This window comes from Oncorhynchus kisutch, linkage group LG4, assembly GCF_002021735.2.
Source record: "Oncorhynchus kisutch isolate 150728-3 linkage group LG4, Okis_V2, whole genome shotgun sequence".
NCBI lineage: Eukaryota > Metazoa > Chordata > Actinopteri > Salmoniformes > Salmonidae > Oncorhynchus > Oncorhynchus kisutch.
In genome coordinates this window covers 57,571,501-57,589,169 of record NC_034177.2, presented here as the reverse complement: position 1 = coordinate 57,589,169, position 17,669 = coordinate 57,571,501, and the positions used below count along the sequence as shown (strand labels likewise).

At 41.1% G+C, this 17,669-nt stretch overlaps 1 protein-coding gene across 2 annotated transcripts in view; it reads left to right on the top strand.

Moving 5' to 3' along the window:
- LOC109889718 (adenosine kinase) overlaps window positions 1–16,476 on the top strand; it is a 38,866-nt gene extending 22,390 nt beyond the window's left edge. For both annotated transcript variants that reach the window (XM_020481367.2, XM_020481368.2), the window contains exons 3-11: window positions 3,770–3,823; window positions 6,979–7,057; window positions 7,196–7,368; window positions 9,066–9,174; window positions 12,622–12,792; window positions 13,522–13,557; window positions 13,643–13,757; window positions 15,368–15,457; window positions 15,582–16,476. In XM_020481367.2, coding sequence (XP_020336956.1) covers window positions 3,770–3,823; window positions 6,979–7,057; window positions 7,196–7,368; window positions 9,066–9,174; window positions 12,622–12,792; window positions 13,522–13,557; window positions 13,643–13,757; window positions 15,368–15,457; window positions 15,582–15,706 — 952 coding nt within the window. In that variant the 3' untranslated portion in view covers window positions 15,707–16,476. The remainder of the gene's footprint in view (window positions 1–3,769; window positions 3,824–6,978; window positions 7,058–7,195; window positions 7,369–9,065; window positions 9,175–12,621; window positions 12,793–13,521; window positions 13,558–13,642; window positions 13,758–15,367; window positions 15,458–15,581) is intronic.
- The last annotated feature ends 1,193 nt before the right edge of the window (window positions 16,477–17,669 follow it).

Below are 17,669 nucleotides of genomic sequence, written 5' to 3'. Positions count from 1 at the left end.
TACGTGGCTTGACCTAGCAATTTGAAAATAGGTTTGAAATACAGCTCTCCCTTAGCTTTTTTTTCAACAAACATAATTGTTCATGGATAGCCTCCCATAATTCAAACAATGAAAATACCAAGACATGCCTATTTTCTTTACTTCCGCCACCTATTAAAAACAGAGGAATTCACCTCATCTCAATGTTTTGAGATGCTAACATGGAATTGACTAGGTAGATATCCTCTTCTATCTTACAATTATTTGGCTACAATGCACTCTAGATTGGGAGGAATAGGCTAAGTACTGTGACAACCAGCCCCGGTCTCCCCTATTCACAGCAATCAGCGGTTATTGCGTTTCCTCCTGCATGTTGTTGCTGTCTTTTATATTAATTCCCAACCTTTTGGACAGACACCACACCCAGATGCACTTGAGTGGCTGGAAGCGGCAACTGTCAGCCACTGATCAGGTTAGGGTAACAGATGATCCATCCTCAAGGCCACAAACGGCAGTAGGTGGCCCCTTCTCTGAAATATATTTTCTTAGTTTAACAAAATGTTAAACAGTAAGCCTACATGTTACACAAACCGTTTTGGGGGGGCAGTTTTGGAAATGCTATATTGTAAAACTGAATAAACAGAAACTGACTTGAACTGGAAGTTTGGAACAAGAACTCTTTTTGCTCACGAAAGCTACCTGCTCCGCCTTAGTTGCTAGCTACCACTTACCCAGTCTACCCTGACTGAGACCATGCCCCAGTGCTCCACAGTGTGCGTGGAAGGAAGTGTCCTGTACTGACACGTAGGGCTGACCGTCCGATCATTGCAAAAGGCCAGGGCCAAACTATTTCACTGGCCTCATTTCTCCCCCACTCGTCGCCCTCTCTTCATCCCCCCTCTCCTCCCTCACCCCTGTCCTATCAGTGGCGTCTTGGCTGGCATGGGCTCAGAGATGTCACGTGTACACTATCGGTCAAAAATGTAGAACACCTACTCATTCAAGGGTTTGTCTTTATTCTGTACTATTTTCTCTATTGTGAAATAATAGCGAAGACATCAAAACTATGAAATAACACTAATGGAATCATGTAATATTTTAGATTCTTCAAAGTAGCCATCCTTTGACTTGATGACAGCTTTGCACACGCTTGGCATTCCCTCAACCAGCTTCATGAGGTAGTCACCTGGAATGCATTTCAATTAACAGGTGTGCCTTAAGTTAATTTGTTAATGTGTTTGAGCCAATCAGTTGTGTTGTGAGAAGGGGTGTGTGTGTGTGTGTGGGGGGGGGGGTGTATACAGACGATTTGGCAAAAGACCAAGTTCATATTAAGGCAAAATAAGCTCGAATGAGCAAAGAGAAACGACAGTCCATTACTTTAAGACATGAAGGTCAGTCAATACAGAACATTTCAAGGACTTTGAAGGTTTCTTCAAGTGCAGTCACAAAATCCATCAAGTGCTATGATGAAACTGGCTCTCACGAGGACTGCCACAGGAATGGAAGTCCCAGAGTTACCTCTTCTGCAGAGGATATGTTCATTAGAGTTACTAGCCTCAGAAATTGCAGCCCAAATAAATGCATCAGAGTTCAAGTAACAGACATATCTCAACATCAACTGTTCAGAGGAGACTGTGTGAATCAGGCCTTCATGGTCGAATATCTGCAAAGAAACCACTACTAAAGGACACCAATAAGAAGAAGAGATTTGCTTGGGTCAAGAAACACGAGCAAATTCAAGTCCAAATTGGAGATTTTTGGTTCTAAACGCTGAATCTTTGTGAGACGTGGTGTGGGTGAACGGATGATCTCTTCATGTGTATTTCCCACAGTAAAGCATGGAGGAGGAGTTGTTATGGTGTGGGGTGTTTTGCTGGTGACACTGTCTGCAATTTATTTAGAATTCAAGGCACACTTAACCAGCATGGCTACCAAAGCATTCTGCAGCGATATCCCATCTGGTTTGGGCTTAGTGAGACTGTCATTTATCTTTCAACATGACAATGACCCAACACACCTCCAGGCTGTGTAAGGGCTATTTGACCAAGAAGGAGAGTGATGGAGTGCTTTATGAGATGACCTTGCCTCCACAATCCCCCGACCTCAACCCAATTGAGATGGTTTGGGATGAGTCGGACCGCAGAGTGAAGGAAAAGCAGCCAACAGGTGCTCAGCATATGTGGAAACTCCTTCAAGACTGTGCGGAAAAGTATTCCAGGTGAAGCTGGTTGAGAGAATGCCAAGAGTGTGCAAAGCTGTCATCATGGCAAAGGGTGGCTACTTTGAAGAAACTCAAATATAAAATATATTTTGATTTGTTTAACACTTGTTTGGTTACTACATGATTCCCTATGTGTTATTTCATAGTTTTGTTGTCTACACTATTATTCTACAGTGTAGAAAATACACTGCTCAAAAAAATAAAGGGAACACTAAAATAACACATCCTAGATCTGAATGAATGAAATATTCTTATTGAATACTTTTTTCTTTACATAGTTGAATGTGCTGACAACAAAATCACACAAAAATTATCAATGGAAATCAAATTTATCAACCCATGGAGGTCTGGATTTGGAGTCACACTCAAAATTAAAGTGGAAAACCACACTACAGGCTGATCCAACTTTGATGTAATGTCCTTAAAACAAGTCAAAATGAGGCTCAGTAGTGTGTGTGGCCTCCACGTGTCTGTATGACCTCCTTTCAACGCCTGGGCATGCTCCATTATTGTCAATCAGTGTTGCTTCCTAAGTGGACAGTTTGATTTCACAGAAGTGTGATTGACTTGGAGTTACATTGTGTTGTTTAAGTGTTCCCTTAATTTTTTTGAGCAGTGTAGTAAAACATTAAGAAAAACCCTTGAATGAGTAGGTGTTCTAAAACTTCTTACCGGTAGTGTATGTGTGAGATATAGCTAGCAGGCTGGCACGGAGACGGCCATAGTAAGGGACCAGATTGCGTGTGTGTGTCACTCCTCTGGCCTGTACCATCATGTCACAGTGCTATGAAGTTGTATGTCACCAAATTAAGAGAAAAGGGGAGAGATGATGAGTTCAGAGTGGAGGAAATGTATCTGGACTGAATCATTGGGGTTATTGGCCTGCTACACTAGACCTGTAACTTTTTCCGAGCGTGAGACGCTCCTCGATGCACTGGTGTAGCTCCTATGTTGGGGTAGTAGCTGTATGTAGTGAGAGCATGTTAAGGGTTAGATGGGGTTTGGATAAAGTTTATATAGGTTTCATTAGTGTTTAGTAGTTGTATGTAGTGGGAGCGGATCAAAGGGCTCTGCTAGATTACAGTCCCGAGACCAGTCTGTCTCAGACCACTTATGTAAACAATGGATTAGAACTAGAATGTGACCAAACCTTGAACATTTTAGTCTAGACACACACACACACACACACACACACACACACACACACACACACACACACACACACACACACACACACACACACACACACACACACACACACACACACACACACACACACACAAACAAACAAACAAAGCTGATAAATACAGAGAGAGCTGTGGTGTAAAGTAATCAACTAGATCCTGATCAAAGTGGAGTGGGTTTTAATCACCTCGTTGTGTGCGTATGTATATAATCAGAGGGGATTTCTGTGTGTCGTAGAAAATGACATTTAAAGGGCACAGACTCAGACTTTGTTCCCTGAAGCTCTCCTGTTTTTTCATCCTCAACGACTGAAAGATACTCATCTCTTTCTTTCGTTCCCTCTCCCCCTTCCTGCCCCTTCTCTCTCATTCTCTCTCTCAGGTACGGTCTGAAGCCCAACGACCAGATCCTGGCCGAGGACAAGCATAAAGCATTGTGAGTACCTCCTACCACTCACATTAATTCAATCAATCATTCAACATCGTCCGAGGTTCATCTAAAGTCTTAGTTGCCTCACATGAAGAACTGTTTTTCCATTTTAAACTCCTGATTGTCTGTGGTCGCTGTTCAGGCACACACGCACACACATAGGGTCCGTAAGTTCACACACTGAGCTGTTCTCTTTCCTGGAGTGGGCTGGACAGAACAGGCACGTTCTAGAATTCACCAGGACGAGTCTAGCCAATGATGGGGCAGGAGGTTCAGAACTAGCCAACAGAAGGGCAAGTGGCCTAACCTCCCCCACCTGGCCGGGCCAAAGCAGTTTGAGGAAGAAAGTCTACATTTAATCACATAGAGATAAGAAGACAGCTGTGGTGAAGGAAAGGACCGTGGAGGTTTTCCCCGTGGTTCAGTAGGGTAAAACCAACGTTGTCTTCAGATCAGATCTGTATATCATATGAATGTTGTACCATAAAACATTGAGCACTTCTTTTGGCATTGGGAGATTAATTTGGCATGTAGCTAGCTAGATAAGCATTTAGCTTGCTTCATCAGATATTAGGCTTTTGGAAAGAGCTTGACATCAGCAAGTTCTCGTCCTGGCAAAGTTGTCAGTCGGACTACTGTCATCACCATTATAGATGGCAAGCAAATCAATCAATATTTGGATATAGCCATCTAGTTTATTTCCTGAAAGTTAGCTTGTTAATAACTACCCTACCGGTCAAAAGTTTTAGAACACCTACTCGTTCAAGGGTTATTCTTAAATTTTTTACTATTTTCTACATTGTAGAATAATAGTGAAGACATCAAAACTATGAAATAACACATATGGAATAATGTAGTAACCAAAAAAGTGTTAAACAAACATTAAGAAGGAAAGAAATTCCACAAATGAACTTTTAAGTAGGCACACATGTTAATTGAAATGCATTCCAGGTGACTACCTAAGGACCTCATGAAGCTGGTTGAGAGAATGCCAAGAGTGTGCAAAGCAGTCATTAGTTCTACTTACCACTATGTGTAGCCAAATGTACAAAGTGTATACCGGTACATTGCAAAGTAAACATTATCAGGCAACAGTACATCGGCAAATGCGCCCTTCTGCTGCTTGACAGGCAGAGACCACAAAGTATGGGAAATTAAGCTAAACCACTCATACTTGTCAGGTATAGTTCACTTTTATTTTATATCACTCGAACATCAAATTAATGGTGGCTGATATCATGAGGCTTCCCTCGCGTATCTGAAATTACACGATCAATTGATGTTTACTGATCGTGAAAAGCATGCAGTTACTTGCTGTATAACTCTGAGGATAGAGCTAAATGTGAGCAATTGTTTTGCGTCAAGTAATTGGAAATGTGTAGTTCTGGCTATGCTCTTCAATAGGTGATGATATTCCAACTAAATATTTAACATTTATTTAACGATCCCTTGAAAACGACACACAGTTGTCAATAGTTTTAGCGGAGCTGGGAGTCTCCTTGCCCTCCAGCAAGCAAATTCTTGATAAGGACCTATTAACTAAGCGTCTCAGAGAAGGAGTGCGGATTTGGGATCAGTTTTTCCAATTAGATCACAATTAATATGATTACATGGACACAGGGAACCTGGTCCTAGATCAGCACTCTTAGGGGGCTTTTCACGTCAAATTGTTTTTGAGCGTTTCTTTTACAACTCTAGTGCGTTTCCCCCCTAATTCGGTTTGTTTGGACTGGTGTGAACACTATTGCACTCGGGAGCGCACTAAATAATGCACTGTGGTTCACTGCAGGTGAGAACTTATGATTGGTTGCAAAATGCATGCATCATCATAACTTGACATCTCTGAAACATTCTCAGTAGAAGCGCATCCGATTAGGGGCGATGTGGGCTATAAGGGTTAGGGTTAGAGTGGCTATTGCTCAGTTTCGTCCCGCATGTTGTTGGAAGACCAAAGCGAAAGTATTATGAAGATTGGGACACACAAGTGATGCTCACAGATGGATTTAACGTGAGCTTTTTTTCCAATAAACAAATGACTTGCATGGACACGTGGTTTTTGTTTAGGACTCTTTTTTTTTGTTGTCCTTTGGCAATGTGAAACCAACCGGACCAAAAAAAAAGAAATACAATGTAACAAAAAATCGGACTCTGATTCAAACTATAGCTCAAAACTATGTGGGAAAGCCCTTACTCTGAGACATTTGATTCATTCTGCCCCAGAAAACCTGTACATAATTAGTATATCTGGAGCATGTCCAGACAGAGGGAGCAACAGTCTCAGCTGTGCAGAGTTTTGTTGTAGCCTTGGGAGTTTCCCTCCGCTCTAATCCAGGCATTCTTATTGGTCGAGGAGAAACGTCTCACTGCAGGAGGCTTATTGAGACTAAGAAGTGTAACATTCATGACGTTGCAGATATAAATTAGTCGATTTATTCTACTCTTCAGACAATCATGTATGTTCTACACAATACATTTCTATCTGAACGTTTTGTAACTTTGTGTCAGTCTGAACGGACCCCAGGTTTAGGTGTTTGAGCTGTGTCCTAGGTGTGTTGGCCCCCTTCCCCCCCAGCCTTAGTCCATTCCTGTCCAGATGTTTGAGTTGTGACCAATACTGACCTCAGCTGTTTTGTTAGCACACAACCACCCTGCTCTAGTTGAGTCAGCAGACAGACTGGGCAGTAAACAAACCACTAAGGTTGGGAAATAGCTGTGCTGGAGGGGGAAGGCATCTGATTCACTCATGTGCGTCTCTTTCAGCCAATGGCGCAAACAGTCTCGCAAAATCTCATCCTCACCTCCTTAGCTCTGTTCTGCTGGGCCAGCCCTATTTTAGTCCGTTTAACATGCATCCCCCCATTAATACACACGTGGACCCGCATATGTACGCACGGAAACACCTCCCTCTCTCCCCCTCTACCATCCCCTCTCCATCTCTCACACTCTCTCTGTCCGTCTGTGTGTGTTATCAGTAGGTGATAAGGCTCCTATATATAGAGAACAGAACATGTTACTTGGAGCTACTGGGGCCATAATGGTCTTTAGCTCTGTCTCAGAAGAAAAAATATTATGTTTCTCATGTACTGAATCCTGGTAACGCTTGAAACCATACAACAAACTTCCCTGTTGTCTTAAACATTGTACGTGCATGTGTGTTGTAGGTTTGAAGAGATTGTCAAAAAGTTTAAAGTAGAGTACCATGCCGGAGGAGCTACACAGAACTCTATAAAAATCGCCCAGGTATGAGACGCACACACACACTTAGTCATTACACTATCCCACTACCTTTTTCAAAATGTGTAAAGGTTGCCCAGGTATGTTTCATTCAGACACACTGACACACAACACACGCGCTAACCTACTTAAACACACACACAGTGGATGATCCAGGATCCCCACAAGGTGTGTACGTTCTTCGGCTGTATCGGAGAAGATAAGTTTGGGGAGATTCTGAAGCAGAAGGCAGACGAGGCCCACGTGGACGCCTACTACTATGAGCAGACAGAGGAGCCTACAGGGACCTGCGCCGCATGCATCACCGGAGACAACAGGTAAACACGTCACTCTCTCACTCTCATAATACACACACTCCAAGGACAACAGGTCAAGGCTCCACTCCATCTACAGTGGCAAGATAAAGTATGGGAACCCTTTGGAATTACCTGGATTTCTGCATAAATTGGTCATAACATTAGTCACAACAATAAATAAACACAGTGTGCTTAAACTAATAACACACTGATCATTGTATTTGTATTGTATATATTGAATTCATCATTTGAACATTCGCAGTGTAGGTTGGGGAAAGTATGTGAACCCCTAGGCTAATGACTTCTCCAAAAGCTAATTGGAGTCTGGAGTCGGCTAACCTGGAGTCCCAATCAATGAGACAAGATTGGAGATGTTGGTTAGAGTTGCCCTGCCCTGTAAAAAACACTCACAAAATTTGAGTTTGCTATTCACAAGAAGCAATGCCTGATGTGAACCATGCCTCGAACAAAGATCTCAGAAGACCTCAGATTAAGAATCGTTGACTTTCATAAAGCTGGAAAGGGTTACCAAAGTATCTCTAAAAGCCTTGATGTTCATCAGTCCACAGGAAGACAAATTGTCTCCAAATGGAGAAATTTCAGTACTGTTGCAACTCTCCCTAGGAGTTGCCGTCCTGCAAAGATGACTGCAAGAGCACAGCGCAGAATGCTCAATGAGGTTAAGAAGAATCCTAAGGTGTCAGCTAAGACTTACAGAAATCTCTGAAACATGCTAGCATCTCTGTTTACGAGTCTACAATATGTTAAACACTAAACAAGAATGGTGTTCATGGGAGGACACCACGGAAGAAGCCACTCCTGTCTGAAGTTCGCAAAAGAGCACCTGGATGTTCTTCAGCGCTTCTGGTGAAATATTCTGTGGACAGATTAAACTAAAGTTGAGTTGTTTGGAAGGAACACACAACACTATTTGTGGAGGCAAAAAAGGCACAGCACACCAACATCAAAACCTCATCCCAAATGTAAGGTATGGTGGTGGAAGCATCATGGTTTGGGGCTGCTTTGCTGCATCGGGGCCTAGACAGCTTGCTATCATCAACGGAAAAATGAATTCCTAAGTTTATCAAGACATTTTGCAGGAGAATGTAAGGCTATCATCTGTCCGGCAATTGAAGCGCAACAGAAGTTTGTTGATGCAACAGGACAACGACCCAAAACGCAGAAGTAAATCAACAACAGAATGGCTTCAACAGAAGAAAATACGCATTCTGGAGTGGCCCAGTCAGAGTCCTGAACTCAACCCGATTTTAAAATGCTGTGGCATGACCTCGAGAGCGGTTCACACCAGACATCCTAAGAATATTGCTGAACAGAAACAGTTTTGTAAAGATGAATGGTCCAAAATGCCTCCTGACTGTTGTGCAGGTCTGATCCGCAACTACAGAATATGTTTGGTTGAGGTTATTTCTTTCAAAGGAGGGTCAACCAGTTATTAAATCCAAGGGTTCGCATACTTTTTCCGCTCTACACTATGAATGTATTCAATAAAGACATGAAAACAACATATAATTGTTTGTGTTATTAGTTTAAGCAGACTGCGTTTGTCTATTGATGTGACTCAAATTTCATGATCAATTTGTGCAGAAATCCAGGTAATTCCAAAGGGTTCACATACTTTGTCTTACCACTGTAACTCCACTGTGTCCCTCTCATCAACTCCACTCGTTCTTCTCTTCCTTCCCCCCAACCTCTCTCAGGTCCCTGGTAGCTAACCTAGCGGCAGCTAACTGTTATAAGAAGGACAAACATCTGGACTTGAAGGAGAACTGGAAACTGGTGGAAAAAGCCAAAGTTTACTATATCGCTGTATGTAACAAAGACCACATACACACACACTGAGTAGCATTGTTGACAACAGGCTGAGTAGCATTGGTTATAACATACTGTGTAGCATGGATTATAACAGGCTGTGAATAATTGATTATAACAGGCTTAGTAGCATGGAATAATAACATACTGTGTAGCATGGATTATAACAGGCTGTGAATAATTGATTATAACAGGTTTAGTTACATGGAATAATAACATACTGTGTAGCATTGATTATAACCGGCTGTGTAGCATTGATTATAACAGGCTTAGTAGCATTGATTATAACAGGCTTAGTAGCATGGAATAATAACAAACTGTGTAGCATGGATTATAACAGGCTGTGAATAATTGATTATAACAGGCTTAGTAGCATGGAATAATAACATACTGTGTAGCATTGATTATAACAGGCTGTGTAGCATTGATTATAACAGGCTGTGTAGCATTGATTATAACAGGCTGTGTAGCATTGATTATAACAAGCTGTGTAGCATTGATTATAACAGGCTGTGTAGCATTGATTATAACAGGCTGTGTAGCATTGATTATAACAGGCTGTGTAGCATTGATTATAACAGGCTGTGTAGCATTGATTATAACAGGCTGTGTAGCATTGATTATAACAAGCTGTGTAGCATTGATTATAACAGGCTCAGTAGAATTGCTTATAACATACTGTGGAGCATTGGTTATAACATACGGTGGAGCATCGATTATAACGGGCTCAGTAGCATTGGTTATAACAATGTGTAGCATTGGTTATAACAATGTGGAGCATTGGTTATATCATACTGTGGAGCATTGGTTATAACATACTGTGGAGCATTGATTATAACATACTGTGTAGCATTGATTATAACAGGCTGTGTAGCATTGATTATAACATACCGTGGAGCATTGATTATAACATACTGTGGAGCATTGGGTATAACATACTGTGGAGCATTGGGTATAACATACTGTGGAGCATTGGGTATAACATACTGTGGAGCATTGGGTATAACATACTGTGGAGCATTGGTTATAACATATTGTGGAGCATTGGTTATAACATACTGTGGAGCATTGGTTATAACATACTGTGGAGCATTGGGTATAACATACTGTGGAGCATTGGTTATAACATATTGTGGAGCATTGGTTATAACATACTGTGGAGCATTGGTTATAACATACTGTGGAGCATTGGTTATAACATACTGTGGAGCATTGGTTATAACATACTGTGGAGCATTGGTTATAACATACTGTGGAGCATTGGTTATAACATATTGTGGAGCATTGGTTATAACATACTGTGGAGCATTGGTTATAACATACTGTGGAGCATTGGTTATAACATACTGTGGAGCATTGGTTATAACATACTGTGGAGCATTGGTTATAACATACTGTGGAGCATTGGTTATAACATACTGTGGAGCATTGGTTATAACATACTGTGGAGCATTGGTTATAACATACTGTGGAGCATTGGTTATAACATACTGTGGAGCATTGGTTATAACATGTTGTGGAGCATTGATTATAACATACCTTGGAGAATTGGTTATAACATGCCGTGGAGCATTGATTATAACATGCTGTGGAGCATTGATTATAACATGCTGTGGAGTAATTGATTATAACAGGCTTAGTAGCATGGAATAATAACATACTGTGTAGCATTGATTATAACAGGCTGTGTAGCATTGATTATAACAGGCTGTGTAGCATTGATTATAACAAGCTGTGTAGCATTGATTATAACAGGCTGTGTAGCATTGATTATAACAAGCTGTGTAGCATTGATTATAACAGGCTGTGTAGCGTTGATTATAACAGGCTGTGTAGCATTGATTATAACAAGCTGTGTAGCATTGATTATAACAGGCTGTGTAGCATTGATTATAACAGGCTGTGTAGCATTGATTATAATAGGCTCAGTAGAATTGCTTATAACATACTGTGGAGCATTGGTTATAACATACGGTGGAGCATCGATTATAACGGGCTCAGTAGCATTGGTTATAACAATGTGGAGCATTGGTTATAACATACTGTGGAGCATTGATTATAACATACTGTGGAGCATTGGTTATAACATACTGTGGAGCATTGATTATAACATGCTGTGGAGCATTGATTATAACATGCTGTGGAGTAATTGATTATAACAGGCTTAGTAGCATGGAATAATAACAGGCTGTGTAGCATTGATTATAACAGGCTGTGTAGCATTGATTATAACAGGCTGTGTAGCATTGATTATAACAGGCTGTGTAGCATTGATTATAACAAGCTGTGTAGCATTGATTATAACAGGCTGTGTAGCATTGATTATAACAGGCTGTGTAGCATTGATTATAATAGGCTCAGTAGAATTGCTTATAACATACTGTGGAGCATTGGTTATAACATACGGTGGAGCATCGATTATAACGGGCTCAGTAGCATTGGTTATAACAATGTGTAGCATTGGTTATAACAATGTGGAGCATTGGTTATATCATACTGTGGAGCATTGGTTATAACATACTGTGGAGCATTGATTATAACATACTGTGGAGCATTGATTATAACATGCTGTGGAGTAATTGATTATAACATACTGTGGAGCATTGATTATAACAGGCTGTGTAGCATTGATTATAACAGACTGTGTAGCATTGATTATAACAGACCGTGGAGCATTGATTATAACATACCGTGGAGCATTGATTATAACATACCGTGGAGCATTGATTATAACATACCGTGGAGCATTGATTATAACATACCGTGGAGCATTGATTATAACATACCGTGGAGCATTGATTATAACATACCGTGGAGAATTGGTTATAACATACTGTGGAGAATTGGTTATAACATACTGTGTAGCATTGGTTATAACATACTGTGTAGCATTGGTTATAACATACTGTGCTGCATTGATTATAACATACTGTGGAGCATTGGTTATAACATACTGTGGAGCATTGGTTATAACATACTGTGGAGCATTGGTTATAACATACTGTGGAGCATTGGGTATAACATACTGTGGAGCATTGGTTATAACATACTGTGGAGCATTGGTTATAACAGGCTGTGGAGCATTGATTATAACAAACTGTGGAGCATTGATTATAACAGGCTGTGTAGCATTTAGTATAACATGTTGTGGAGCATTGATTATAACATGCTGTAGAGCATTGATTATAACATGCTGTGGAGCATTGATTATAACATGCTGTGGAGTATTGATTATAACATGCTGTGGAGTATTGATTATAACATGCTGTGGAGCATTGATTATAACATGCTGTGGAGTATTGATTATAACATGCTGTGGAGCATTGATTATAACATGCTGTGGAGCATTGATTATAAAATGCTCTGTAGCGTAATTACAGGCTCTGTGTAGCATTACAACTGGCTGTGTAGCAGTGATAACAGGCTTTATTATCTCCTCCGTAGGGTTTCTTCCTGACGGTGTCTCTGGAGTCCATACTGAAAGTGGCCAAACACGCTTCTGAGAACAACAAGCTGTTCACTCTGAACCTCTCCGCTCCCTTCATCTCTCAGTTCTTCAAAGATGCCCTCATGGAGGTCATGCCCTATGTGGACGTGCTGTTCGGCAACGAGATGGTACACACACACACCCTCATTCATTCATTTATCCAGTATCTCTCTCTACTTCTGGAGAGAGAGAGAAACAGACAGACTGAATGGTAGAGGGAGAGAGTGACCGAAAGAAAGAGACCAACGGGCAAATAGGCAGAGAACGGGCGACAGACACAAGTAGACAGATGGGGAGCGAGAGGACGATGGAGAGAGAGACCGACAGGCAGACGAGATAGGACGACATGGAGAAATACACTGAAAGTACAAAACATTAGGAACACCTTCCTTTTGCCCTCAGACTCAATTTGTCAGGGCATGGACTCTACAAGGTGTCGAAAGCGTTCCACAGGGATGCTGGCCCATGATGTCTCCAATGCTTCCCACAGTTGTGTGAAGTTGGCTGGATGTCCTTTGAGTGGTGGACCGTTCTTGAACTGTTGAGCCTGACAAACCCAGGAGCGTTGCAGTTCATGACACCATACTCCTGTCGAAGGCACTTCAAATCTTTTGTCTTGCCCATTCACCCTCTGAATGGCACGCATAAAAATCCATGTCTCAAGGCTTAAAATTCCTTCTTTAACCTGTCTCCTCCCCTTTAGCTACACTGATATGAAGTGGGATTTAACAGGGGACGTCAGTGAGGGATCATAGACTGACCAGGTGAAAGTTATGTCATGAAAAGAGCAGGTGTTCCTAATATGTTTTGTACACTCCCGTGTAAATGTAAACGAATGGGATATTTCTGTTTTTCAGGAGGCGGCCACGTTTTCAAAAGAGCAAGGCTTTCAGGTGAGTGGACTGCGATTTGAAACACAAATACACACACTCTTGTATATTAGTATAGCTTGTTTGTGACTATGGTGTGTGTTTGTAGACTGAGGACATCGAGGAGATTGCTAAGAAGGCCGAGGCTCTGCCCAAAGTCAACAAGAAGAGACCGAGAATCGTTGTCTTTACTCAGGGGAAGGACGGAACCATCATGACCAAAGGTAACTACACACACACACGTTGACAGGCACACACACTGTCACTCGCACACTGATTTGAGTGCAGAAACTAGCCTGCCTTCAGCAACTCGTTGGAATTGGCCATTATGCATAAGGCTAAATTGAAATGTTTCTTACACAAGAAATATGAAACAATATGCATAACCATGGTAGCAATTGAACGGGAACAGTTTGGAGATAATGGGAAAATTATTCAACTAAAGGTGAGGACACAACAGTTCACCGGACGCAGGACTGAATCCAAACATTACACTGTTGATTTTATGTGCATTTTACATTTACCATACTTTTCGCCACATTTGTTGATAATGAAATCTGAAAACACTGATTCAATAACATAAGACTATTCCTGAAAAATGTGTGGTAGGTGCAACATAAGACAACTAAAATTACAAGGGTTTGAGTTAGAGGACTAACTGGTGTCTGTCTCCAAGTGGCCACACACATCGACAACGTGTGTACAGTTTCTAAGCAATTTCAATGCACTTTTATGACTCAAAGAAGAGTCTTCAACTATAAGATGCTTTTTTGGAGCTCTCCTAGCTGTGCCTTTGAGGAACTAGAGCGAGCACACGTAGTAATTGTTTTGTTTGGAACACAATCTTGCATCCCTGCCATCAAACAATTACTGTTGTTTACGTTATCACAAAACGGGTCCATTATAAATCACAATCTGGGTCAGGTGGGCATCATTTGAAAGCGTGTTCTTTTGCCAACATGACTAGCTAAGTTGTAAAATATGATCTTACAGTGTTAGTCTTTCACAAGGCAATTCAGAGAAACAGATCGTAATCTTGGTGCTCCTAGAAAGGAGTTATAAGTGCATTCAGGTGCATTTGCTGCAGTGAATTTTCTTCACAATAAACAAACATGGGCTCATTCTGTTCGGAACAACCCAGAGTATGACATCATATCATCATGTATCTGTACATCAAACATGGATCATAAACATTGACATATGACATGAGTTATTTTCGTCACAGGTATGGCTTGCTTGTATGACATCAAAGCATTATTTATTTATAATCCTCTTATTCTCAACGTCTCATCGTTCAAAATACATTGAGTCATCGCAATTTACATCATTGCCCTCACTGACAACAAAATAAATTGTGCGCAATGCTTAAATTCAGAAAGGCTGTCAGTCAACACCCATACAGATGTAGGATCTTAACTTAAATCACTCTTTTGTTGCCGTGATTTACCTGCACAGCAAGAAATGCATACTTGTATTGTAGGTTTGAAATGGCTTCTATTAACCCCTACAAACAATGTTTGTTAATTACAATACTACAATAATAATTACAATGTTTTCAATAATTCACAGTTCCTGTTGCTGCAGGAATATTTTCCTGCAGTAGCAAATGGCAAAAATTTTGATCCTATATCTGTACAGCGCTGTGAAGCGTAGAGCTAGAGTTCTGACATGTATAGCATGATACTGTACAGCCACTACATTCCAATTAAGGTGCCTATTAGTGCCCAAATTTGCCATTTTCAACCCATATACCGTGTGTGTGTGTGCTTTGCTTTGCCATTTTGAACCCGTATTGTGTGTGTGTGTGTGTGTGTGTGTGTGTGTGTGTGTGAAGGAGGTGACAAGGTGGAGACGTTCCCAGTGCTGAAGATTGACCAGAAGGACATTGTGGACACAAATGGAGCCGGAGATGCCTTTGTAGGAGGTACGTGTCCCTGAGTGTATGTTTGTCTATGTGCATGAACATTTTGGGTGGCTTTCTGGGATATTTGTCTGGTCCTTGGAGTTGGTCCTTGAGAAAGTTGAATAAGTGTGTGTGTGTCATGCAGGATTCCTGTCAGAGTTGGTCCAGGACAAGGAGTTGGAACAGTGTGTGAAAGCAGGACACTACGCTGCCAACGTCATCATCAGACGAGCAGGATGCACCTTCCCCGAAAAACCAGACTTCCACTGATGACCTGTAACCTTAATTGCTGACCTCTTACCCCTACCCCATCCACCCTTCCAACTGAATGAAACCAGGTCCCCCCTGTCCTTTTTTTTCTTCCAACCATCCATCCATGCCTTCATCCAATCCATCCATATATCTGTCATTGCTTTCATCCCTTCTTCCCTTGTCTTTCTGCAACCAGACTTCTGTGCCTATTCTTCTTGTCCTACGCTAGGGGATGCTTTCGGGCCACACTGCCTGATACAGCAGTATCTGTTTATACTGATGTTCAACTGCCCTCCCTAAGGACTGCTGAAGTCTACTGCCCTCTGTAAACACAGTTAGACATTAGGTACCAACGTAATACTGCCGATTCACAGTTAACTATCAGCCTCTCAATAAACTGTCATGTTTACACACACTGCAGGATGCTGCTGGAATCCGACTGCTGTCCAGTCTTCTCCTTGGAGACCGAGCTAAAGCCAAGTTAGTGAGTCAGGATTAGGTAACCGGTTAGGGACATGGTTAATGGGTTAGTTACGGATGGGTGAACACTGCGCATAGAAATTAGATAGGCGGTGTCATTGTGGTTTAGATTTGATCATTGTTTTCATTGATTGATGTTTTATTGTGACTGGAGGCTTATTGAAACGGAAAAGTGTTGTTGCAGGGTAGTGTTGCTGTAAAACCAAACAGATTCCTTAACCTTAAAGCGCACAGTAAAAGTGTAAAGTTCTCTGTACACTTTGTAAATGTGTAAAGGCCTCTGTGCACTTTGTAAACGTGTCAAAGCCTCTTGAGTCATTAGTGATTTTTATGGCTGTTTTACAAATGATTCATATTTAAATAATGAATTTTAAAGTGATGCGGGTGTAGCCTGTAGATATTGGCTAATAAACACATTTCAGTTGGTCTAAAACAAAATATCATAATAGGCTTTTTATAATTTTATAAACAGCCTGTGTATAAGTCTCATAACACTCTAGGAACCTGTTTGTAAATGGGGAACTTGGTCTGCAGGGGCTGTGAGGCTTAGGGCAGAAGTAAGCACCTCTCCTCATGTGTATGGTTGTTGATATCATTGAGTCTGCGTGTGGTATTGGGACTTACTTCACTCATTGTCCATTGACACAGGCTAGCGATACATTTTAAAAAATAAAATCAGTTATGATTCAGGAAAGGATCCTATGTATCCTCGATATGAGCTGCTAACCCAAATTACCAAGGATATTTAATTAACACATTTATTTTTGTCTTAATTTCCCCAGGTAAATTGAGAACACATTTATTGATAGGCGCCATCGCCATATTGCTTTCAAAATATGAATGAAAATATGGTTGATTTTTTAATAGCGTATTTACTGTGTAATAATTTAACATTATGGCAATATACACATTTAACAAAGTACAATGGAGTTGAACATACAAGCAGTGAGCATTCAGACAGATTATTATAGTTTCTTCCATTCATGTTGTTATAGTCCATCTCCTGTTTGCTTCTCTACTGATGAATGTGTGTGTGTCAGTGTCTTAGTATGTCCTGCTGTAGTTGTATATCCAGGTCTGTCAGTTGTTTCAGGAAGCCTCGATTGGGCAGGACGTAGTGTCGACCAGTTCCCTCACTCGATCATCATATACCCCAGGACCAGAGCCACTGACCCGTCACACAGTGCACCAAGATCTTGCCTGATTTACAGAATTGATATGCACTCACGGGCATAAATCTTAGTCTGAACTTTTTGCTCACTACCACTTCCACTTTAACAACCACCTCTCTTGGTTACAGTGTCTACTGATCTCTCTCTACTCCAGGGTTCCCCAACTGGTGATTTTATTTGCTCCCCGAAGTTTTCTGGACACCAGCCAATCAGCTCCAAGTCATATTAATTTGGGAAATCTATTCCAAAGTATTCCCACGCATAATAGATCTGGTATTGTGAAAAATCACTTACGTGTATTAAAGTAGTAAAAAGATAAGTATTTTTTT